The sequence below is a fragment of the Neopelma chrysocephalum genome, unplaced genomic scaffold, assembly GCF_003984885.1.
Source record: "Neopelma chrysocephalum unplaced genomic scaffold, ASM398488v2 Primary Assembly neopelma1_96942, whole genome shotgun sequence".
Lineage (NCBI taxonomy): Eukaryota > Metazoa > Chordata > Aves > Passeriformes > Pipridae > Neopelma > Neopelma chrysocephalum.
In genome coordinates, this window is record NW_020925585.1 from 1,084,899 (window position 1) to 1,112,017 (window position 27,119).

Genomic DNA, 27,119 nt, shown 5'->3' on the forward strand with positions numbered 1-27,119 from the left:
TTTAAATCCTTTCAGCATAGGTTGTTTGTTTCTTGTGGTGGATGGACAGGAGCTCAGAAACATTTCATTATACCTTTCTGAAGAAATTATGAAAAAATTATTAATTATGAAAAAACCAAATATTATTAAATTGTAAGTTACAAAGAGTAATTTTCCTAAATTTATCAGTATCCACTGCCAACTAATATTCATCAGATTGCTTATTTTACTTATGTTTTTAAAAGATTAACTGGGGATTTTTTCTTGTTGTAGTACACCGATTTTCATGGAATTGTGAAAGAATGATTTATCTGTACTATTTTATGTGACTTCCATATTTTACAACTTTGACTGGAATTTACAACTTTTGTTTTTAATACTGTGAAACAATTGACTAGAAGCACTAATATGCATAGTGTTTCAACTGCATGTGTAATAATATATACAGTGCCCTTGTGAATACTGAGAACAATCAACTGACTGACAAGAGGAAAGAAGGATTATGTTTAATTTATTAATGAGGAAACAGATGCAAAGATAAGCGAATGACAGAATATGGCCCCAAACATTCAAGCAAATTAGTTTGAAAGAATAGGCTATTGCTCCTCTTCTGAGCATGGTAAATATGTCTGTGCATGATCTTAAACTACAGCACATAGAACTTAAGTTGACCTGATTTAGTCTTTGCTAAATAAGAAAATCATAGAATCATAGAATATCCTGAGTTGGAAGGAACCCACAAGAATCATCGAGTCCAGCTCTGAGCCCAGCATGGGACACCCCAAGAGTCACACCATGTGCCTTAAAGCATTGTCCAAATGATTCTTGAACTCTTGTCAGGCTTGGTTCTGTATCTACTTCTCTGGGGAGCCTGTTCCAATACCCAACCACCCTTTGGGTGAAAAATTTTTTTCTGATATCCAACCTAAACCTCTCCTGCCTCAGCTTCATGCCATTTTCTCGAGTCTTCTCACTGGTCACGAGAGTGAAGAGATGCCCCTCTGCTTCCCCTCACAAAGATACTGAAGACTGCAATGAGGCCTCCCCTCAGTCTCCTCTTCTCCAAATGCCTGTTACTGACAGTAGAAGAACACTAAACCAGCTCTAATTACCTTGTGGTGGTCATCAACTAGGTAACTTTATAGTTGCTTACTTGTATATCTGAGCTTGTAGCTTGCCATACAGCAGAGATGAGAATACAGGTGGTTTTGATTTAAAATTTGTAAAATGAATCATTGGATTATGCTATTGCTGACAAAAATCTCCCTGATAGTAGTTCTAGATTGTAAAAAGATTAGAACTTAGATGATACTTGTTTATGGTTAGAAACACCTTCTCTTGATGCATTTCCTGAAGAGCTCTGTGTTGAGGAAAGGTAGAAGGTACGGATTTTAAGTAAGTGGTTTTATAAGGAGCCTATAATTTGAGAAGGTCCATTTAAGCCAAATGGACCTGCATTGAAAGTCTGTGACTCCTGATGTAGTGAGCATGGAGAAATACATTTGCTTGAAAGTACCAGAAGGTATAAGGTAAGTGTGGGAGATGGTGGGGCAGTGATAATCAGCATTGTAGCTTCGGATGGTCAATGATTGTTCGTTTTTTTTCATCCACTGTATAATCTTGAACTGACTGTTTACAGAAATAAAATTTGTTTTGAAAGTGTATTTAAAGGAGATATAAATCACTTGAAAAGCTCCCTCTCCCACAATTATTATTGGGTACAAGTTGAGTGAGTCATCTTGTGGATGGACCAAGTAAACAGGTACTTTTATTTTGGACATGGAAGGTATTGTTGGGATTCCTAAGGATGGCACTGGAGGGACTTTATCCAATTGGTTATTAAAGCAGCTGCAGCTGCGTTGGCAATTGGATCAGTATTTGTTACAAATAGATTTTATATGATGTACTCTTGGAAAAGCAGTTTTTACAGAGCTTATTACCAGTGAATTGGTAATGGGGAAGAATTTGGTCTAGCCACCTACTCTCTACTGATTTGAAGTTAGGTCATAATCTTGTCCCGGTAAGCTGATGCTGGATGTTATTGCCATCCAGTCTGTCTGCCCCAGGGACTTGCCCTTTGACAGGTCTGCCTTTTAAAGTTCAATGGAATAGATATTTTCTAGTCCCCTTGGGCAGAAGAAATCACATCATTTGCTGATATCATCAGTCCAACAAGATAACAGGCATCGTTAACAGAATTCACTGTGAAGTGGCACCCATATCTCAGCATGAGACTGTGTGGCTGCTGCTAGTCCTCACTGAAATTATTTGCTTATAGAGATTTTGAAGGAGGCCCATTTTTGATGAGCTTCAGGATAGTAACTCATTTCATGTGGTCTGGGTGACCTGGAGAAATTCTTCATGTGACTGGCAAGGCTCTAATATAAAACAGAGTGTTGTAGACCTTCTGAAGTGCTCTGTATGTATGTAGGGTCTGTATGTACATATGTCTCTAACCAGAGTTAATATGTAGAGCTAATATTTCTCTCTTGGCCGAGGTCAAGAAAACATACTTGTCTTTTATTTATCCTTGAACTTTTTACAAAGAGAACAGTCCTGATTCCTGGAGATAAGATCGGTTAAATTGCTGCTTGGCTGTGAGATTTGAAGACTTGATGAACTTCAGCATTCCAGCAGTTTCAGGAATCCAAATCTTAAAAATGAATTATGGCGTTTATGAAACTGGACTAGAGTTTTGTTTTCCATTTAAGGAAATAATCTGGAAATATGAGTAGCACTTTGACTTATACTTCAGTATTCTTCAAAATGCAATTCTCTTTAAAAATATTTTAACTACCAATCCTTCCTGAGAAACATAAGTAAAACCATATCTGTTACAATTTTAAGAAATTAGAATCCAATCCTATACTTCTTCACTTTCTTAGTTTCCAGCTGGGTGGAGTTAGGAAAACAGTAGATGGAGTAATGAATAGCATGCAGTTGCTTTACGAGTAAGTTCATCAGAAATATAAAGAAAAAAAGCACCCATTATTATATTGCAATTTTTTAATCTTTTTCGGAGAACAGTTCAACAGCAACTGAAAAAAAATGAAGACAAATGGGCTATTTCTGTAGTTAATGTCTGCAGAAGAAAAACTATCATACAGAAAATTTGGCCCAGAGTGTCATTTCTTCATGGACCATGATGATTTTCTTTAATTACTTCAGTAAGCATTGATACAGAATTTGTTGTAGTAATGTTTAATAAATAAATAAATAGTCTTTTCTGGCTGGATAATAGGTATGAACAAAGCTTTTGTACTATTTTAAGTTGATCTAGTTTTGTGATGTTTCTTCATGAAAGTTTGGATTCGGTTAAAAAATACTGAAAGGATCTATTTGTTGATTTGGAAACTCTGTTGCAGAGCATTTTGGAGCTAGTACAGTATTTCATATTGCAGCTGGGGATAAGAATCTTGTGCTTTCTTTGAGTGTCGTTCATTGCCCCATTTTGCTATCATTCTGGGAACTGAGTTAATTTGGTTTCTCAGGGTTTTTTATCTAATTGTGAAGAAAAAGAGTTTTCCATCACCTTGTGGGTGACAAGAAGGAATGCAAACTCAGCCATTTATAACCTTGTCCATTGTCAAGAAGGCTGGAGATGTCTCTGTTCTAAGAGCCATCTAGGCTCCTGATGCCAGTCTACAAGCACTCCACATAGTGTGTTTGCTAGAGCTTTGCCTTTTAATGGCCTAATACTCCTGTTCTGGAAATGTAGCTGAAATCCTGCTTCAGAGCTCTCTTGTCTGAAGTAGTATCAGAAAGTGGGGAAAAGAAATGTACATGGTTTTTCACTGTATTCTCTTCTCTTTGTGAAGTGGAGGAAAAAATGTCCCACAGTAGTACATGAAAGTTATCCTGAGCACTGCTAGGCAGAACAAAAACTAGGACTTCATATAAAGACAGGGAGATCTTGATTTGTGGCGTCTTTGAAGCTGACATAGCTCTCTAGGATCAGAAGCAATCTGTAAGTGATTTCTAAGTGGAACAGTTCTTGATGTTCCATTTTCAACATAAAAGAAGGAAAAAAAGTGTATTGTCTGTAGAGGTAGCAGTTTTTGAACTGGTGCTGTTGGAGCTGTTTAGAAGTATTGAGATCTCTGTGATACGTGCACTTTCAAGAAACATGTTTGCTTTCGGCCAGTAAAAATAAATTGAATTGGTTACTATTTAATTCTGAAAATGCAATGGCAAAATGATCTTAAAACTATTCAATGATCGTTCAGCTTTTTAAATTCTATTTCTATGCAGTTCACATTCATCACATTTATCCATTCTGTCAGTGTTAATATTCATTACAATTGTTCTTCTTTTATACTCTCAGAAAGGCATTCTTTATCAAGCATTTAGTTGTTCCCATATACCTTTGTATCTTTGCCAAAGGGTATTGTGAATGCAAAATTTTGAGTTGGTTCAAAATTTTGGAGGAGTTGGTATCAAGCATAGAAGGCCTCTAGCTGGAAATAACTTTCAAGGCTGCTAGGGTTTTGAAGAAAGATGTCTCATATGTTAGTCTCGTTCATTTATACTCTTCCTTGGTATCCATTTGTAGCCATTTTGGGATATAGAATACAGTGCTAAATGGATCTTTGGTCTGAACCATTATGACCTTTGTTATATAATCCTTAAAATAATTAGACAGTTAAAATAGTTAGACACGTATTTGTGTTTCGGCTTGTTATTAGGTTTGTTTAATCATTAATGTGTTTTCAAGAACTGAACCCTGTATGTATCATGAACAGTATCAGTATTCTGTTTCAGTAAAGGCAAAAAGAGTTAATCGTATGGCTGAATATATATATATATATGCAGGTCAGATGCCACTGTGCAAAGCCCCTTGTAAAGACTAATACCTTTTCAGACTAAATGCTTTACTCATGGGAGGTAATTGGCTATATACTTAAAGGCTGAATTCAGAGGTTGAAATTTTAAGCTATAAAACTTTTGTGCAAAATGTGGGCCTATTTTTATTCTTCTCCACCTTTTTCTGTGTGTGCCTGACCTGTGGGCTTTTTCCCACTAGGCTTCTGTTTGACCATTACCCATATCTTAGAGCAGGAGCTGGATAGAAAGCACTTTGACTTCCTTTTGTCATTCATTAGGCAACACAAAGGTTTCTGCAGAGGCAGTCTTTCCCTTTGTCCTATGTGCACATTCGCTGTTGGGATCTATTTCTAACTAATTTAAGACCAAATTGGCTTATATGCAGAAAAAAAAAAATAAATCACATCAAGTCCAGAACAGATGCTTATCTTCCTGATTGCTGTTTGGGGAAACCAGTTTTATTTTAAATTCAGGTGAATACATTGGGAAGAAAGAGTCTAGCATTAGAAAGTTGCAAGTAAAAGTTGGATTCAGTGAAATAAGATTTAACTGATGTTTAACTGGGAAGTCTGTTGAATCACCCACATCTATTAATCACATTGAAAATTCTCTTTATTATCCAAAATTATTCAGTGTCTTCCTTCTCTAATTCCATTTCGTCTGCAGTAATCAAGGTTGAACCGTACCTGTAAGGAGTTCTAAAAGCAATGGTATGATAAGTATAAAAAGACAAAATGTTCTTTGTCCTCATTAAAGATTGTGAGCAGAGTGTTAAATAATATTAATGGCTGGGATTGTCAGTACTTAACAGTACTTTCCTAGTACAAGTGATTTTATTGATCGATACAGTCTCAGTGTAACAGGGCAGATTATTCTACTGATTTTATCGAAACCTTAACTAAGTTTGTTAGTGTACCACATATCTTTAAATAGATCTAGATGATGATGTAGATTAAGAAAAGCAGACCACCATCCATCTTTTTTTGATCGGTTAATAACTTAAATCCATCAATGCTACTACCAGCTTTTTTAAGATTCTGTTGTGCATACGTGTTTCTTTAGTGGTAAAGATACATAGCTGGGTTTAGATGTCTGTAGATTTTAAAGGACTGTGCCTGACACATGCAGGATTGCATATTTGTTAAGAGGAAGCAGAAAGCAAAAGAAAACAGGAAAGCAAAATAAATGTATAGATAATTTAAAGGAGGGACATTTATAAAGATTGTTTGTCTGCAGAGATGTTTCCTGAAGAAGTATTCGAAGCGTTTTTCAAGCATGCTTAGAAAATTACCGGTTTGTGTTTTAAGAGTTAATTTTTTTTGCTTTTCAAGTGTTGCTGTGTTTTGATTTATGATTCTTTTTTTTTCCTTTGTCTTCAATAGTCTGTTTGGTTTTGCTGTATAGAACTGCACTGCATGAACTTCTCTCTCATTTTAGTCTTACATGTTAGAGCTGATCAAAATAAATTTTTCTCAGTTAAATGCAGAATTTACATTGGAAGTCATAACAGGTTTAGAAGCCATGTCTAAGTGCTTGTTCTCTTTTCATTATACTGTGTGTCATAATGATATTGTATGACGTACTTTTGCCCAAGTTAAGATGAACATCAAACTGCACTAATTTTGCATTTCTGTACAGTGAGAAATGGTCTCTTTCATGACCTGCATATGCTCAGAATAACTGCAAAATATTTTAAGAGAGAGAAAGAAATTATTTGTCTAGGAAGTCACAGCCTGTTAAAGCAGAGCTGGGGATATTAAAACCCAAGTGCTGGCACACTGTTGTCGTCTGCTGATGACCAACTGTTCTAATAGCCATGATTCCTTCTAGAGCCATACAAAGTATGAGATACTTATTTCATTTAGCCATGATGAAGGAAAAAGTGGTTGACTTCCTTATCCTGAATGCAGCTCCTTGTTTGATGTGTGGGCATTAAATTTTCTTTTTCCTTGATATTTAATAGATTTGTTTGAACTTCTCTGGGGAAGGCAGAGGGGAGTCAAAAAATTTTTGTCCATTATAGTGAAGAAAGAAGGAGGGAGCTGTAATTCCTGCAGAGTCTTATTATCACCACCTGAAGTATGGTAGAAAGACTCAAGTTTTTCCCACCTTTTTAATCAATCCATAGCATTTCAAACACATTTTCAGTTCCTATTTTGTGTTGTTTATCATAAGGTAATTCTTATATTTTGGTGTGCGAATGGCTATTGCTTTTTTAAATTGGACTTTCAAGGCAAGTTAAATCTTATGGGCTTTTTATTCAAAATTAGTCTGTAAAATTACTTAATGAATTGCCAGTGAAGAGAAAAATTTATTTTCTAGTGAAAGAGTATTTTATTATTGCATGTGTAATGTAACACACTGTGTTTTGTTAGGATTGTTCAGTAGTGTACAGCACTAAATTAGCATGTAGTTTAGACCTAGGTTTGCCAAATCAGTGACTTTATGCAATTTGGTAGTGTTATTCTGCATACACTTTTTGTGTGAGTAAAAATCAACCGCAAATATTCTTTACACAATTATAAATTGCACATAAGGGCCAGGGGGAAAAAAAGTTCGTAAAGAAGTGAAGAATTCTATCTTTACAGCAGGATTTGAATCTGCACATAAGGCACGGGCCACACTTGGAGGCCAGAGGAAGAAAACAAAATATGGAATATATGCTGAACCATCCATTCTGTGCTTTGGATGAAGAACTTATTCTGAGGGGAAAGAGTAGTATAGGATCATGCTACATATGTAAGCAACATTAAATAAATCCTTATATATAGGGAAGCTGAATTAAAGCTTGATTGTAGTGTGCCATAATAAATTTGTCTAACATTGTTTGTATCATTTAGCACAGACCATTCTGAAGGAAAAAAAAATCCCAGCCTGTGGAACTAATCGCAAGTGTTTACCAGAAAGATACTGAAATACGTAATTCTTGACCTTCTGCTTTAGAGATGTTGAAAGGAAAGAGCATAGGAACAGAAAAGTTTTTTGTGAGAAGGGCTGCTTAAGGAAGAAGTAAGAGCTTCTGTCAGTAGCTGAGACAGGTGAGCGGAGGAGGAGATAACTAGTGACTAGTGTTCCTCAGGTAGGTTGTGGAAAGATGGTCAGTGAGCCTTCTCCTTTGGTTCTGCAGTAAATTGGACTCTCCTGCATTAGACATAATTCCCATGTGTATGTGTGTATGCTGCCTTTTCTTGGCATTTATGCAATCTTGCATGACTCCTTTCTGAAAGATATGTTGAAGGATTTTAGAGTGAACTAAGGGGAGAAGGTCCTGTGCTCATGGGTAGCCTAGGAGAATAATAAAGGCTTGTTATCTTCACTAACGTCTATCTCCACACACATCACCATTGATTGTCTTAATTTTTCTTTTCACCTGCTTATTGTGTCTGTAATCTGAATATAATATGGATTTAGTTAAGCATAAAAAAACTTGTTTTACACTAAAACCATTCTTTGTAGAATTTCTTGACTGAGACAGACTTGAATTTCTGTGAAGGTACATTTACAAACAAATACACATTACCGAATATTGCCTAAATTTATAACTGACATGGATTTTTTCTGTTGACTTTAAAAACATGGACATCAAAATAAAAAACTCATAGAGTTGCTTATGGTAAATACTGTGAATTATACATAAGAAAATCTTCAGGAAGTATTAATGTAAAAATTGAGGTTTGTGGTGTAGTTTCTTCTTTTTAATTTCTAATAATTATCATTGTCTCTATCTAATATATTTCTTCTGTAGATGAAAAAAGTTTGCAGAAACAAAGCGTGAAGTAGAACTAGAACCTTTAATTTCATTAGGCATGTTGTAACTGGTGAAGATTAATGTATATATCTCTTGCTAATTCTTTTCAATTACTCAGTTCATATAAATTCCCAAACCTTGTTAATTATGCTGAAGTCAGGTGGTAATTTTTAACAGTATTTCCACAGCAAGGGAATTTTCCTGGTCTAACCTTGCCCTCCTGCAGAAACTCTCAGCAGATTAGGCATTCTGACTCTAGTCCATTCGTTTTCAGCACAAGCCTAATTGCTGCCGACTGCCTGCCACAGGTACCCCGGTATCGTACATTTAAAGGATGCAGGTTCTTCTGAGAACAAATAAGGAAAGATTAATTGTTTGTTTTGTTTCATCCCAAGAGAAATGTGGGAGCTTAATCAAGAAAAATAATTTCTTCTGTTGATTTGGCTTATTTGTGGAAAGGGATAATTGTATAGAGGCAAGCATAGAGCTATGCATTTTGAAAGAAATTTTGCCATTTACCTACTTGGGAGGCAAAGATACAGCAAAATGAATGTAACACAGCATTGGAATTGATGGGGATGGTTCACATTTCTCATAGTAAGTAATTTAGCTGCAGGGCTTTTATTTGAACCAATATTGCTAGGTGGTGTTGTCATTTGTTTTGTCTGCTTCTTTGGATATCTAATCAAGAAGACAATAGTAGGGGAAAAAACGCTTTTCCAAATTGTCCTTAATTGCTAGAGCACAGAGTGAGCTAAGCACTCAGGTATTTCCAATTAAAGAACTTGTTTCCAGCAAGCACCATTAAATCTATCTTTCCCAATCTGATAAATAAGCTATCAAAGGGTGGAACAGATTAATTGAGAGCAATTAATTCAAAGCTCAGTATAACAGTCAGAGTGAACTAACATTATCAATGAATGCAAATTTTATGTAAAGCAGTAAGAAGCGCTGATTCAACAAAATAGAGTTGAGAATAGTCACTAAGCACAAAGGAAAATTTAATCTGTGATATGAAAATAAAAGACAAGGGAATATCACAGATCCTACAATTCAGAGCCAATCACAAGATTTATTCTAATTGTGTCTAAAGCATAAGAAAGCCCTGCATATAGTACAATGTTTGAGTCTTTAGACTTGGTAATCTCTCAGTGTGGTGTGCTTATGTTAATAATCAGTAACCTCTGTGTTTGATAGAGAGTTAGCCCTGGTGCACTGAATTTTGATTCCTCTTTAGGATAGGTATCCCTAATCATATGTATCTAGACCTGTTTGATGGGTGTTACTTTCTTACAACTGTCTGTGCATGCCAAATTGCATTGCTTCACGTGGTGTAAACGTCATTCTGCACGTGGGATTTCTCATAATGAAAAAACAGAAAAAACATCTGAATGCTCTCTTTAAGTACCAACCTTTTGACAATGCATGCATCAGCATGAGGAGAATGTCTCTCTGTCCCCCTAGATATTGAAATAAACTCACAGGCTTTGAGTATTAATATGTTCCAAAAAATATTATATGATGATTCAGCTGTTGATATGTGTTTTATATATTCTGCTTTGGAGTAATGTACTCCATCAAGAAGAAAGCAGGAGGGGATACGCATATTCTGTTACACACTAAACAGACTCATTTTTAAGTCAGTTTTTACAGAGCTACCTTGGCTAGGTAAGTTGTATTGCTGCTCTGCGTGCATTCACATAAATTGACAGCACAAATATACTAGCTGCCACAACTTTTAAAACTTCTCTCTTAGAACGTCGGTTTGTGTGGTGCATCTCTGGCCTTTACAGCAGCAATATGGAGTCTGCTTTTGTAGAATTAGAGTTTTAAAATGGTTGGATAAAAATCTTATTTCTTATGCTGTTGCAACCCACTGGGTATGTCTATTCTAGGAAAATGAAAAGGTCAGTGATAACTTTCCCAATAAAACCTTCTGAGAAAATGTCATTCCAGTTATGTGTATCTCACTGGGGGAGTTCATCCTCCATTTTTTGAGTTTCATATTTTTTATTTACAGATTATCATCATCATTAGAGAAATTCAGCATTCATAACTGTGATAGTATGGTGTCATATCAGCTCATGAACTGATGGTAACAGACATGCTTTAGCAGACACTTTCAACACGGGCCATTTATGGTATTTTTCTTTGTATCCTTACTGGCAAGCCACTAGATCACAGTTGTATTCTGAATAACTGGTTTTCCAAGAAACTTCCCTGTAATGCTGGCTTCTGAAGAATATTCTGAATATCCCCAAGGAATCATGAAGAAGTTAGACAAGTGAAACTTCTCCTCTTTCCTCCAGATGTTGAGGCATACAGATCTCCAAGTGAGCTTTCCAGAGTGGGATCCAGCTCTCACACCTCATTCAGTGGAGAAGGTTCCTCATGTAACATTTCAAAAGCACCCGTAAAGCCAGAGGAGATTACAGAGCAGAGACCATGCACAGGATTCAGAGTCTACATCTTGCAGGCACCAGCATTTAAGCTGCCATCTCCACATTATCCCATCAGATGTTTCTCTGTATTTGGGCTGAGTCAAGGTCATGCAGTGATATATGCTAATAGTTTTGAACAGCAGCAGTCGTATAACTTCAGGATTAAGAATCAGTTTGTGTTTTTGTAATGATGCTGTAGTTATATGCCATGCAGTAGTGCTTACCTGCTTCACAGGTGGATTTTTTAAAAAAATTAATCGAATTCAGGCAACTTTAATTATGTGACCTGAACTAGTTATCCAGCTTTAAATGCAGGAATCATGAGGACATGTACTGCAAGAGTAGGTTACCGTAATATATTGGTGTCTTTTTGTAGTATTGGAAATAAAGATTAGTGGGTTTTGTGATGAATTTGCCCTCTAATGATGTAGGAGGTTCTTGATAACCGTGGTCCAATGCAGATACTCAAGAACAATATTATTAATGTGCAAGTACAGACAGACTTCGGTGAAAAGGTCCAGCAGCCAGGCGTAACATCTAAAACAAAATTTAGTGTGGGGAAAAAAAAAGGCAAAAAGAATTCAAATTTCTCTAGTTTGGTCAGTTATTTTTGCCCAATTTTACAAAGTGGTGATGTTCACCAAGGAAGTCAGAGAGAAGTCCAACATGAGACAGGACATGTGGAGAAGCTGGATTTGTTAATATGTGGTTGGAGTCATGTAGATTATTTTCCCAGTAGTATATTTACCGGTTACAACTACCATATTATCCTTTCTATATATATAGCATATTCTTTCAATTTCAGATTCTTTCAACTGCATCTTCCAACCTTTTCTTGTTTTGTTTTTTTCCCTAAAATGTAAATTTTGTGCCTTTGACTGGTTTATTCAATCTACATATCAGTCATAACGTTGTCTTCTGATGGTCGTGTGTTGACAGTCATCTCATTGGCCAGTCAACAGAGAATGCGAGGTTTTTTGTAGATTTCAGTTCTGTTGTAAATTGTTTCTGAACCTTTATATTATGTCCACATGTGCTTTGAATTTGGGGCACCCACACTCCAGACATACTTGCACTGACGGCATACTCACTTTTATTTGCTCATCATAGAGTCTAGAGTCTGATTAAGCTCTCTGTACCACAGTACTGTTCTGTCTTTTCATTGAAGCACCAAGAAATGTGACTTAAATAACAATTTAACCTTAGCTTCAGTTTCCAGGGCTTTCTGGTAGGGTAAACCAGAGCCTTCAGAGACAGAATAACCATTGGGAAGGAGGGCTGCAACACAGCCTTTTTGCAAATTCTTCTTGCATGGGAAACTCGAGGCCAATTATATGTGCCAAAATGAACAACAGAAGTAAAGAAGATTGCTGTCTAAAAATGCCAGTGTATATGTGTCATGAATCTATGATTCTCAATTTCAACCTCATTTATGGAGTTTACTGACCATAATTAAGTAGTTCTCTGGTTGCTGAGTGAGGAACATCAAGCAATTGCCAAGTGTGAATATAACTTCAAAAATATGAGATTTATAGAGAACATCTTGGCATTCTTGCAGTTATTTCAATATAAATATTGAATTATAAAATATTGAAATATAAAAATATTTTTTAACAGAAATACAGATAGTTATTTACCTTCTGTTAGCAAGCTAAATTGCAATCTCATTTCTCCGTCCTGGAGAAGTCATCCCTCTTTCAACAGTGAGAATATGGAGAGGTTTTAGCCAGATCAGAACATTGTCTGCAGAATTGCTATGGCTGTGACAAATGCAGCCGTCCAGCTGATGCTGCTTGTCTGCCATCAGCACAGAAAAGGTAAATAAGCATTCACTGACCAAGTTAGGATGGTCTCTTTTCACAAGTAATTGCATCGTTCCTCACCTTTATCAAGGACTCCCTTGGTGGTGAGTTTTGGGAGGGACAAGTGTCAAGGAACAGAGCCATAATGAAGTACCTGCAATTGAGCAAGGATTACATTGCTCCGTTAATTCTGTAAAAACTTGTCAGTTTGCCACCCAAATAAATGCCTAGACTTCGTAAAACATGGAGCAGAGTGACCTCTAGAAGAAAAATCAATGGCAATTCATATTTCATATGTCTATAATTGCTTGTGAGAGCATGGCAGCAGTTTGTTTATAGAGCAGCTTGTTTTACCAGGGATTGTTTCCTGACTTTTTCTTCTTTCCAGTGGTAATGCCTCTCATGGACTGTGAATCACAGCTAGACACAGCATTAGACAGATTTTATTGGTGGTGATTTTTTATTATTGTTTTCACATTACTGTCTTCAGAATTGCTACACTGTGTTTTGTTTGAACCAAGACACTAATCTATAGTTACATGTAAATCCTGTTCACAACTGTTTCCTTGAAAGACTCCTGCAGCTGTTTTTTACCTTGTTTTTCGTAGGCAAGACTTTATCCTCTGTGAAGTTATCCATTTGCTAGTATTTTAGCCATCAAACTGAATCCACTGTGTGGGCTTCATTTTTAAGCAATTTGTCAGAGAAGCAAAGCATTCTCACAGTCAGCTAGTTTAAAGACAGAATTTTGAAAATATCATTTTTCCCCCTGCTTTGCTTTGTTTTTTCTTTTTTTTTTAAGAAGCTGTTGTAAGATTTGTATCCCAACTGAGGACTGAGATGTCATAGGGATAGAGAAAATGCCGCTCACTTTATGGATTACTGTTAGGTCAACAAAACTTTGGCAGCATTGATTAACTTGACAGTGAGTACAGCAGTACATTTATCACTTATGGCTGTGCTGTAGAAAATCTAATAAGAGGCAAACAATTCCCTTTAGAGCAGTAACAGGTTCACTGTGGCTAACGGTGCATGCACTGGAAATTTCTGACTTTAAATTATACCCTTGCTGCTAGTTGGGTCATTGACTCCAAGCTACTGCACTTTCACTACTATGTTCTGTATGATTAATTTGATCAAAATTGTTTTGGCTTCTATAAATGTGTTCAAACTGTATATTGGAGTTCATATAAACTCATAAGCATTTTTGAAGAAGGGATGCAGAAGGAGCATGATCCAACCTATGTTATGTAGCAAGGGCAGCTGCCTGTTAGAACCACAAATATTTGGGGTCTTCCAAGGTTATGAAGAAAAAATCTTGAACTGTTGCTTACAAATCTGCCTCTAATTCACAAATTTGAATAAACCCCAAACCTAAACCTATCTTACATTCATTGAGTTTCGTAGGTTGGTCAGAAGGACTTTTTCCATATGTACAAATAAGTTATTTTTTAATTACCAATAAGTAAATTAAAAATTCTATACAAGTCGATTTATAGATATGCTTTTCCAGTTGTCTTGTTTTTGCAAGAATTATGAGAACTGAACCATGAGCAAGAGATTTTTTGCCTTTCCTGTGTAGAAGTGCTGCTGCTTGACTGCAAGTTAGTGTTTGGTTCTAACTTTATAGGGAAATTGGTTTTATTCAGTATTGCTTGGTTTCACTTTAATAAATCTTTTCCCCAAGTCCTTGGCCAGTACATTGGGAAGTGTCTTTCATTGCAAATATAAAGAAAAATGGGGGAGTGGAGGGGTGTTGAGTTTTTTTGTTTTTTAAGTCTTGTACTGATTAATTCTCTAAAATGGAAGCCCTGTATAAGATATTCTTCTACAGAAGAATACCAAGCTTTTTTTCAATTCAGATAACCAATTCTGATGTAAAGGCCACATACCCAAATAATTTTGTTTCTAGAAACAATCAGGAAAGAAGATTGAAGAAAATGCAGTATTAAGTGCAGATCAGAACATACAGTGTGCAGCTAATTTATGGCTTTGTGATACAATCTGCAAAATCGCTGTTCAAAGTAGAGTAAGGGTTTTTTTTTTAATAAGGATACTTGGCTCACTAGAGTAGAGAGCCTTTGTGAGTAGCAACTATTATTTCAAGTATTTTGTGTTATTTTAGGAAACCGTTTAAATTGGAGGTTTTGTTCTGCAATATCTCTAAAAATGATGTTGTTTTCTTTGTTGGGAGAGAAGTATTCTACTTGAATCAATTGTCAGGAGGCTTAATGTAATAAGGCAGTTTGTGGTCTGACTAAAAGAAACACAGTGCAAAAGAAATTCCCATAGCAGTTTGTTTTTAACAGAAAAACTGAGTTTACCTGAAACATAAATACATTGAAAATTGAGGCTTAATAAGGTAGAGCAGCTTCAAAAGGAAACAGATTGGGGTTGTTGGCTGAAGTTTGTCTTGTAATGACTATTATTTAACCAAATATCTGTGTTAATAATAGAATAGCTCTATCAACCGTATAACAGCAGATTCTTTGCAACAAATGATCAAGCAAGTTGGCATTAGTGCCCTTTGCATAGTTAGGGGGAAAATACAATTAAAATAGTGCTTCCGGTTTTGCGCCTTTTTTTTTAATTTACAGGATAGAAGTTGTGTTTCTCACTCTGTTATTGCATTATCTAGGTAACAAGACACATTTCCACACTTTCTCCTGGGTTCATACAATAAAGGAGTTACCCTACTGCCTGCCTTACTGAACAGAAACCTGTTATTGATTACCTATCACACTGGCATCAGAACTACTCTTAGGATTCAATTTTTTTGTTGTTTTGCATATTTTATTGATCAAAAGTGGTAAATGAGCATCAAGCGTGCAAGAAGACGATGAATTGTTTACTTGCATAAAATAACCTTTCAATAAGGGAAGATGCATTGCTCACACTTTTGGTGCTGTTCTGCTGCCCGAAGCAGATGGCATTCAGCTGCTATTGATTTGCTCCTATAGTTACAGAGCAGCATGTAACAAGGCACGCTCATTTCTCTGAAAGAGAGGTGAGATTTTTTTGCCAAGGTGGCAGGAGTGAAAAAGAAAGAATGGGGGGTTTGGAGGATTGTTTTGGGGTTGCATTTTTTTGCAAGAAAAAAACATGGAAGACTTTGCAACTCCGTGCAAACAGATAGCAGGGTTTCTATGTTTGCAGAGAAGGGAAGTTACTTTGTTCAGTTCTGTCGCTTCTGGTAGCATTAATTCATGATGCAAATTGAATCTGTGAGCAAGCAAATACTTAGGATTGTAAAAAGCAGCCAGAATTTAGCATCACAAACTCCACACCACAAGTCTTTGCTGCTGTGTTTTCTTAATTCTACATGTTTTTTCCTACTTTTGATTCAGTAGCAAGACAAAATCATCCTGCAGTGTGCTGGGCTTGATTCTGCAAACACTTCATTTCACTGAAGAATACAGAATTTAATAATTTGCTGCTGTATCTCTTCTGTAATAGGACACACACAGACACAGAGCAAACACAGTTTTCTTTTAAGGTTTATGTGAAAGGATATTTAATGCAGAATTTTGGCATGAACAAGATATTTAATTGTTTGGCAGATTGTCATGAAATGCAGATAAATATGTGATAGAAGAGGGTTTCAGCAAATAGAGTATAGGCATGTTTGTTCTAAAACAAAACATTTTAGATAATTTAAAGTCTTATTTCTGGAAGAGTAGTATGGTGGGTGGTACTGAGGAGCAGTGTGCAGTCCTCATTCAGGCTGTTTTAACACAGAAATAACCCATCTGTCAAGATCCACAAGTGTGGTAGTATGAGAATTAACAAATTCAGACTCTTGATGACAAAACTGGACCTGTTAAGTGTTTTGACAACACGTATTAAACCTTTCTTGCCCACCTGACTGTTCTGCAGTGACTCTTGCTGCCAGAAATGCTTACTGTTATTTTTGGAGTCTTGAGCATCTTCCGGCTCTTATATTATTTGGGAAAATAAAATAGTGTACTCCATTATGACTGCCCTGCTGTCCTCTGTGTTCTTTATGTGGTGTTCCTTTTTAATGAAAATAGTAAATGAGATATGACCCCTGGCAAAACATTGTCACAGCATAGTTAGTAGCTAGTTATTTATCAAGAATTTAATTTAAACATGCATATTAGTGTCTGTTAAAAAATGTCCTACTTCATCTATTCAAATTTCTGTTCTCTGACATTGATTTCAACTTGCTTGTGTAATTTATGAAATGCTGTCTAAGCTTTTTTAATATCCATATTGTTATGTGTCCCCACATCTCGACCATTTGTTATGTTGCTCCTGTGGCATAAACAGGAAAGAAGAGATTGTCTGAATCTTTGACTTTAACCTGTTGGTTTCCATCCAGAGTAGAGATTTCTTTTGAGTGTTTTTCAAAGCAAACAAACCTTGGTGATTTTTTCAGAAAACAGATGCTTTTTAATCAATGGCTAGTGCTGTCAGCACAGCATTTATCACATTGTTCCAAGTTGATTTGGTCTTGCTCTCCTGTGGGGCTAGGAAAATGTTTTAAACATAAGAATATTTACAAACAGAAGTAATTTAATGGAATATGGAAAAGCATATATTTTAAAACAAGGTTTTTTTCTGTTACAGTGTTGCTATGAGAAAACCCTTTGCTTTAAACAAATTTAAACAAATACATCCATGTTCTTGTTCTATTCCTGTGGTATCTGTTCTGTTCCTGTTAGGACTGACTGCAGTTTTTTTCAGCCCCTCTGTCTCTGTCGTTTCTGAGTTTCTCAGTGGTCAAAACTTACTTTGTGCTTCTTTGCCATTGTGTAAGCAACCACCTCATTAACTACAGAATTAGGATATCAGAGTAAATTGCTAGTATATTAACTATTCGAGGAGAAAAAATGAAATGGTCCCACACACAGATTTTTACCTTCCTTTTGCTAATAAATAAAGCTGATTAAAATTTAAGTAAGCTTCAGAGTTTTAAAATAAAGCTTAGCAATTTCCTCGCAATTACTCTTCCAACATTACAGAGTAACTTAAGAGTCCTTATTCAATATCAAATTTTGTGCTGAAAGGGCTATGAACACTCAAAACTGAAAAACAAAGCCCCAAAAAAACACCACTGTATAAATCTAAATATATTTCACCAGCTATGTTACCCCACTTTACCTCCTCAAAAATGACACAATTGAGTTCATTAACCCCAGGTGCAGTGAATTCGTTGTCCTTTCTACATTCTTTTGTTTGGACTTTGGAGTGGGTACCTGCTGCTTAGTCTAATTAGTTTCAAAGGGAATGTCCAGTCATTTCTCAAGAGTTTACTCTGACCCAAAACATCTGACAAGAAAATATCAGAGAGACAAAATAAGAAGTTATTGTAGAGTTGAATAGCAGTTTGTTACAGTACCTTGTGGAAACAATACAGATGAGGAAAGCATCCTCAGATGATTTCTAAATTTTTATATGACATTTGCATGAAATTGTCATTCTTGTAGAGAGCAAGACTTGTTTGCATAGATAACTTACACCTTATCAACCATCTGACTCTTTCCTTTTCCTCAGCAAAATCAGCAAAATGAGTTAGAGCTGTGGGAGATATCCTGTGAAGCTAAAAGGATGTGAAAATGCTATTGTAGCCCCCAGCATCTCAGTCCTCCAATTACTAATGGTCATTCTGAAGTCCACCACTGGTTTTTTAGGTTTTTTTTTTTTTCAATATGCATCACATGGACATGTGTTCTCCTGTCCTCTCTTTCAGGAATTGTAACAACTTATTTATTTTCACAAGGATCGTGACTGCTGAGTTTGCCTTAAAGCCTTTGGGGGCGGGGGGGGGAGGTTGTCAAAAACCTTTTGGAAATGAAAGTAGGCTCTATCAACAGGGCCACCTTCATCTGTACTTGTTGATTGTTTAAGAGGTTGCAGGAAGTTTTTGAACAGAGTCTCTTTTTTTGCAATATCTCATTCAGTAACCATCTAAGCAGAGTCTCTGTTTCAGTCATAGCAGCCCTATTAAGATGTGTTTATATTTGTGCCCAATAATTCTCTTCCTTACTGTAATTGTTACTGACTTCCCTGGTACAGGCATACCACTTTATAAATCCCCAGTTCTCGCACGGTGCCCTGTTGTTGTTATTATCAGCAGCAGCAGCAGCAGCAGCATTATCATTGTTATCATCATTATTGTAAATTTTTTAGTTCTCTGGTTCTAAAGCAGCTATAAACAATATGGTACAGAGTGGGTAATTCAGAAAATCCATCACTTCAGTTCCCTTAGGCCCTTTGATCACTGTGTGATCCTGCTGACTTGTTACTGTAACAAACAAATACACTTCTATGTATTTTATGACCTGCTGCTCCTGGTATGTCTATGGATAGACATACTCTTTACTGGGTGGCTGGGCCCAGAGAGTGGAGGTGAATGGAGTTGTCTAGTTAGTGCCTGATCACCAGTGGTGTTTTCCAGGGGTCAGTGTCAGGGAGAGCTCTGTTTACTATTTTTATGCATGATCTGAATGTGGGGATAAAGTGCACCCTCTATCAGTTTTTGCTTGACACCAAGTTGGATGGGAGTGTTGATCTGCTGGAGGGTAGGAAGGCTCTGCAGAGGAATCTGGACAGGTTGGATTGATGGGTCAAGGCTGATTGTATGAGGTTTAACAAGGCCAAGTGCTGAGTCCTACATTTGAGTCACAAAAAACCCATGAAGAGCTACAGGCTGGGGGCAGAGTGGCTGGAAATTTGCCAAGTGGGAAAGGACCTGGAGGTGCTGGTTGACAGCCAGCTGAACATGAGCCGGCATGTGCCCAGGTGACCAAGAAGGCCAAAGGCTTCCTGGCCGGTATCAAAAATAGTATGTCCAGCAGGATCAGGGCAGTGATTGTTTCTCTGTGCTTGACACTGGTGAGGCCACACCTTAAATCCTGTGTCCGATTCTGCACCCCTCACTACAAGAAAGACACTGAGATGCTGGAGCGTGTCCAGAGAAGGGCAACAGAGCTGGTGAAGGGTCTGGAGCACAGATCGTATGAGGGGAGACTGAGGGAGCTGGAATTGTTTAGCCTGGAGAAAAGGAGGCTTGGGGGGGACTTTACCACTCTCTACAGCTACTAGAAAGGAGGCTTGTAGCCAGGTGGGGGCCAGCCTCTTTTCCTAGGTAACAAGTGACAGGATGAGAGGATTTGGCCTTCTGTTGTGCCAGGGTAGGTTTAGATTAGGTAAGAGGAAAAATTCCCTCAAGGAACAGGTTCTCAAGCATTGAAACAGGCTGTCCTGGGAAGTGATTGAGTCACCATTGCTAGAGGTATTTAAAAGACATTTAGATGTGGCACTTAGGGACTTGATCTAGTGGTGGCCTTTGCAGTGCTGGGTTAAGGGTTGGACTCAATGATCTTGAAGGCCTTTTCCCACCTAAATGATTCTACAATTCTTATAAAGGGTTATTGCTTACTAGGAAGACAGGAACATACACTAAACTCTGATGTTTAAAGAGGTTAGGACTTGCAAATTTGGAAAATCTGGAATGGACATTTCCAGTACCAGCTTATCCACCTTAAAGTAGATGATGTATTTATGATCATATTTGATTACATGATCAGATCGTGTTGCAGCGTTTTGTTTCTTTTTCCCATGTAACCTTCCTCCCAGTGCATAAGGATCACAAGGATCAGCATAGAAGGAGGGCAGCACCTGACTGTGAGAGAAAACAAAAACCTATCAATTACTTTCCAGGTGTTGTAGTTTGCAATTACATTGCTGGTGGTGGTGGTGGTGGTGTTGTCTTAGAGGTCCCTTTCCTTAATGTTTCTCAAACAGTAATTTATAGACAACTAGTGTCTCATAAAGCTCTGATAGTGGACAACAGAAACTTCCTGAACACGGAAAATGCATGAGCTTCTGGTGACGTGAATTGCGCTTTGTGCAGTTCTCGTGGCTGTTTTGTATTTACAGTGTTTTAAGAGGAAATTCTGGCATTTTCCAGTGGCCATGTTGGTCTGAGGGGTTGTGTAAGACGACTCAGATGCTGCTTGTCTCAGGTGAGCATGCTGGTGCTCCGTGACACTGCCCGTTGGAGCTTTCCCTGGAAGAGGGACTGGCAGAGAGCATGGTGAGTGAGGCACCTTGCTTCCCCTGAATGTTGGGTGTTTTTTTTCACTACAGCATATTTGCATTTAGTTCCTTTAAGCTTTCAGAAAACAGTACTGCAACCTACTGTTGTGTCGTTATTATAAATGTGATTGCTTTTTTACCACGTTCTTCCCTGGTACTCTTGAGAAGACTTTTCCAAGCCTAACTGCCTAATTTCTGTACCATCGTAGAATGTGTGTTTTCTGGATCTACTAATTGATATCTATATTATTGTCTAAGGTATTCCTGCACCTGTTTGTTATCACCAGCATTATTGACATGGTCTTAATTACTTGTTAATTGTCCATTGTCTTAGTGGTCCATTGACTTCTAAAAGACACTTCAATTCAGACATTTTGAAATCAGCATCTATTTTTGTGTCTGTCTTTGCCGTTAATGGATCTACTTACTCTTTGTATTAGTTTTTCCTGTTACTTATTTTTAAAAGCCTTTCTTGTTCCTTCTAACTTTTTGTAATATCATTAACTTGTCCTGCCCTTCTGCTTCTTTTCCTTTTGCTCTGTTGATTTCTTCATTTCTCATCCAGCTTTGTCTTAACCTCCAATCCTTTGAGCAGTGTCTCAGGAAATTATATTGACGGCTTCCTTTCATTTTTATTTTTCAAAAGAATGGTAGTTGCATTTTGTTTCTAGTCTTTCAAGGGCTAGTCTCCTATTTTGTTGAAGAGGGATTCACTGTTTGCTCCCACTAATTTATGTTACCAGTTTTCTGAAAAAAATTTGATATTTTATTTTTCACATCAAATGGGTTATATTTGTACACTTAGCCTCAAGTCAATCCACTCTGCACTTAGTGGTTAAATATTAGTTGGAATTATAAACATGTTTTAATGAGCTTTCTAACTGAAGTGCTCTCTGCCTTAAGACCTATGTGGTATTTTTGATCAAAATGAGTAAACTGCTTTGCTGAAAGGTTAGGTAGCGCTTAAGTAAAAATGTTAATAAATTATAGACACTGTCATAAATTTCTGCATACACATTTTCAGTGATGATCCAGTAGCTGTTTAACTGATTTGGCTTCCCTTTCGTCTAGTTAATTTATCCTCTATGTTGCTTGAGAATGCTGTGATAGATAGATTTGTCACTCATGAGTTATCAGGTAAGTTTTAAGGTCACTGGAAGTATAACAAATTGATACAAAAGTTGGTGCAGGAATTTTTGTAGTATTCTTCAGTCTTGAGGTTCAGAGGTGCAATTCCCCTCTGTCTTCTTTTTTTTTTACTTTTGTGACTTTACATTACTTTTCAGATAGTTTAGGTAGAATTTCTGGATCTTCATTGGAAGTATTTTGGCTTATAATACCTACAGTCAATATTTATTCCCTTTCAAGCTCCACTGTTTGGATGGCACTCTTTCTGTTGACTTCCCTTTGATATCAGCGTGGGAGTGTTAGCTAGCTGGTGCTTCATATGGAGCATCACTTCTGTGTTGTAGTATGTTTGCATGCTTCCTGTGTCTTTATACAGAATTTTTGGCATGTTTGATAACCTCCTCCTGTTCGTACAAATGTAAATATTTTTGGTAGTAATGAAAGGTGGGAAGTCTCTACTATGACAACTTAGGCAACAACTTATTTAGAAATAATTCTAGTTGATAACCTATAACAACACCCTTACTGAAGAGGGGAATGAATTTCTTCATAGTTCTTCACAATGGGTAATATAAAACATGATTTTATCTCCTATTACTTTTAAAAAAAAAAGGAAAACTTACTCTTAGAAGTCTGGTTCCTTTGTCTACTTGTTTTTTAGTTAATGTGTTCTTTTGATAACCTTTATATCATTTCGTGGGATTGTGTAAAGCAGTTCAGGAAAAGCAGGTTAATAGAAGAATACAGACTCTAAAATGTTCTAAAAGATGTGGATTCTGGTCCCAGTGGAGACTGACACTCCAGCCTACTTACTGTAGCTGGAATGTATTGATTTTCTTCTCCCCCATTTTAGCTGCACCACTGAATTAGGTATTGTGAAGCATCTTTCCCTGTGAAGAGAGGAAAAACTGTCATGAACTTCTTCACCCTAACAGTACTGCATTTCAAACTAAACCTGATTGAATGGAAAAGTCTGTAAGGACCCTGTAACTCAGCTCCCCACTCTCATTTCTCTCTTTCCAACAGCTGTTCCAGCAACCTTAAGAAAGTATGATAGATGACTGTAAGACATTGATTTTAAAATCTTTTTTCATTAAAAACAACAACAACAACAATAAAACGATGTGAAACGATGCATTCCTGTGGCATGATCTCCGAAGGTTAGGGAAGTGGTCTTGTTCAGGTTTTCAGCAAGATGTTCAGTTACTGTTATAATTGGCTGATGAGTAGGTTTGGGCCTAACTAGAATGCCAGTGTTCGATTTCACAGTGTCCTCTGTGAAGATATGTCACCATTTACCCTGGCTTTAGTGACAATTTTCTAAAAAGGAAACTCGTGGGAAATCATTATGCTGTTTATATGTCTCCCTTGTTGGAGAGCATTATCCTGTGATATTTTAGCACTGTTTTCCACTGCATGATGGCATCTAGCTAAGGTTAAGGCAGAACAAGTCCCTTTGCAATTTTGTGACTATATTTTACTTACTGAAGGAGAAAAGATAACCGACAATTAAGTATTTCAGATGTCACTGAAAGAACATGTGCAACTAATCAATTACATCCTTAGGGAACATGATTTTATGAAACTGATAAGGTAGAAAAATTGAGGATTTTGTTATTTGTGTTACATAATAATAATTGCACCCTTTCAGTGAAAAAGACATTTCTGCTGATGTAAACATCAGGCTCTCCCTTGTGTTGTGTTGTGGTTTTTTTTCCTGAAGCACAGAGTAGTTCATTAAAGTGTGACAGTAACAGATAAACACACTTTACAATTTTCTAAGAAAATATGGCACTTATACTCTTAGTTCAGCTGAAATCAATGAGTTGAAAAATGTATTTCTGGAGTCACTTCCCAAATCATTTGCTAGAGGTTACGTTAGATGTTTGACTTGTGGGGGTTTTTCATTTATTTTAGGAAGGAAATACACATGCTTGGGGTTTTTTTCTTAAATTAGTCTACTTAGCACTCTGGGACCCATATTTGAAACTCATTGCTATGCTCTTGGTAGAATTTGGATGTAATAAAAATTCACATTACAATCAAACTAAGTGTGAGTTTTTATTTCTTTGAAAATATTTTTGTCATAACTTTCTAATGGTAGAGCAAACAAGGTAGTAGTCAAGCCAGCATCATATATTCACTTGAACAAGTGCTACAGTTGAGCATATTACATCACAAATCATAGATAGTGGTTGAGAGATTTTACCTGCTGGTTCCTTTCCTCCTCAGCTGTCATTTAAAGATCATCAGGTTTGCAAAATATGTATTTCTTACAAGTTTTTAGACAGAAATAAAAAATCTCTTGCATTATGGATTGTTCCAGGTAAATTAAGCCACTTATGGTAACATTTAGTTCTGGTTTAAGAGTATTCTTTGGAACAACTTAAATAGGAAGTTGAGAATGCTTACATTTTTTTCTAAAAGTCCACTTCGGGCCACCACCAGAGGTAGGAAATGTATCTAGACAGACGCACCTAATCCAGTTGGCTGGGGTTTTTTGTTGTTGTCCCTAGGGGTTTTTTTCCTCTTTTCCTTTGGTTTCCACCATGTATTTTAAATGGCAATATTATGTTCTGGCCCTTAGTTGTATCGAAGCCAATGAAGTCAAGCCAGAAGATAATTTGCCCCCTTTTTAGGATATATAACTTGTATCTTCGCTTTTTTTTTTTTTTTTAATGTTTAAAGTGCATGTCACATTACATTACCTCAGTTGAAAAATTCTCTTCTGTTCAATGTAGTCATTCCTACCTTCATAAAATTCTGGAAATGACAAAATTCCCAATTAAGAGAGGTGGCATACTACAAATACAGTGGAGTGCAAAATTGCCTTTGCTTCTCTGCAAATTCTACATCTTCAAGTTTAGTGATCACCAAAGCAGTGTTATTGACAGGTAACAAACTGTATGGCTTAACACACTGAAACAGATGCTATTTGCTGACATCTTTTTGTGAAGTATATTTGAGCAAGGCCATGATTAGCAGGGCCTGGGTTGACTTGCTACATGTGAAAAAAAAAGAATAAATAGAATGAGGTATTAATCTGGAGTGAGTGGAAGTAGAAGCAAATAGGTTTGTAAGAGCTGTCAAGAGTTTTCCTTTTATACAATGATGTATCCTTCTCTTCTTTCCTGTTCTGTTCAGCAGCCTCATCAGGCAGCTCAACTTTTGGAAAAAACAGTCAGGAGGTGTAAGTATGAGGTTGCATATAAGCACCAGATGCCCTTAAACATCTTTATACAACTTTTTGTGGTTCTTCATTGCATATAATTAGTAAGATGGTTTTATTTGAGCCAATGATATGCATTGTTATGCAATTCACGCACCGTCTGAATATGCATCCACCTTCACCCCTCGTTTTATGCATAACCTGAATGCAGAACGGGATAAATTTTGCAGCAGCAAGGTGCTGATTTTGCAGAATGCAAATGAAGTGGCATTTTTTAATGCATCTTCATATAGAGGTGAACTGAAAGGCTTAACACTTGCCAGCGTCTCAGACTTCCTTGTTCATTACATCCATTAAAATCTAGAACAGAAAAGTTTAAAAGCTGCATTTTCCCCTGTTCTTTTATTCAAATTTGTTGGTGATGGCCTCAGCTGTTGATGAAGTGTAGACATTTGCAAATTGAACATAAAAAAAGAACCAGTTCTCAAATATCTTGGTTTTCAAATGCATTAGTTTCTTTAAGTCCGTTCACATCTTAAGTAATTTTAACATTAAGTGGCTTTTCCTTACACCAATAACCTTGTTACAAAACTTGCTATAAGGTCTAGATGACTTCTAGATGTCCCTTCCAACCTTTTTTTTCTGTGATCCTGTTATCCTCTACATATCATTGTGTCTGCCTTGTGATACTGTAATATAAAAAAAATACACATGCAGGGATAAGTTACCTCCTGAATGTAAGCAGAGTAATGTTTCTTCCCATCTCCAGACTTATTTCTTCTCTACATGTATTTCTTCTAACATAGGGTGTGAAAGTGAACAGGATGAACATGAATAGCTTTACTTCTAAGAGTCGATCTATTTTTATAAATCTAGTGACGTTTCTTCCATACACACAGTCACTTTGGGTTAGGACTTTATGAAGGAGAGCTCTTTCATTTGCATGTGAAGTACATGTGTTTTCAGAATGTATGTCAATATGAACCATAAAGAAATAGGGGCTTAATCTTTCAGGTGAGACATTGGTTGAATTTATGAACTGTTTTTGTTTGCCTTGTGAAAATTGTAAATAATCTCATCAGTGAAAAAACAGAGGATGGCATCTGGCCATGATGTGGCCAATATGTCATTGATGTGGAAGGATGTGGCAGGTCTAGTGAGCAGCTCCTTGGTCAGAGCTTTGTCATTAGGAGCCATAGTGCAGATTCAAGGAGCACACTGTAAGCTGACCTGCCAGGCGAAGCAGAGTTACCCTTGTTGTCATTTACCAAGGCGTGCACTAATAAAACTGCACAAAGTGGAAACTTCCTTTTCCCACTCACATGCCAGAGGGGAGTCTTTTGTGAGGTGAGCATGAAAGCATTGAGCTGAGGCTGCTTTATTTTATATTTTAAATAAACAGAATTTTATTCACAAATGAGCATGCCAGTAACTTAGTTCCAGAATCAGACATCTCTGCTTGAGAGGCATCTAACTTGGCACCAACGATGGCAGGTGAAAGAGAATCTAGTAGCGTAAACTGAATGTATTTTAATGTGATTAATCAAGAACTGTGGTTTTCCTGTTTAAATGAAGCATTCCAAAATAGGTGTAAAAAAATGGAGAATTGAAAAGTGTTGCAAGAGTGAAATGTTTTGGTAGCTTGAACAGAAGTGTGCGATATTTAAAATATTTTTAAAATGCAGGATTCTATTTTGCCTTCTTTTTTTTTTTACAGACAGTCATTTTAGAAAATGAAGAGCTCCCTAAAATATTTCTTGATTTTCTGAACGTTCGCCATGTACCTACTTTGCCAAAAGCAGAAAGCTGTGGGTAAGCTCTTATTTACTGAAAAATACATGGAGGCCAAAAGGCCCATATCCACTCAGTGCTGATGCAATTCCATTGACTTAAAATGGTCTTGCTGCCAACTCTAACACTGTAAAATAAATGGGCATTAGGTTCATGTTAAGTATGTTTATATA

General features: G+C 36.8%; 1 protein-coding gene across 4 annotated transcripts in view; it reads left to right on the plus strand.

Moving 5' to 3' along the window:
- SNX24 (sorting nexin 24) overlaps nucleotides 1-27,119 on the plus strand; it is an 87,895-nt gene that overhangs the window by 53,682 nt on the left and 7,094 nt on the right. For all 4 annotated transcript variants that reach the window (XR_003532154.1, XM_027670869.1, XM_027670870.1 and 1 more), the window contains exon 4: nucleotides 26,873-26,967. Coding sequence is in view for 3 of the 4 variants with exons in the window: in XM_027670869.1 (XP_027526670.1) it covers nucleotides 26,873-26,967 (95 nt within the window). In the remaining variant the exon portion in view is untranslated. The remainder of the gene's footprint in view (nucleotides 1-26,872; nucleotides 26,968-27,119) is intronic.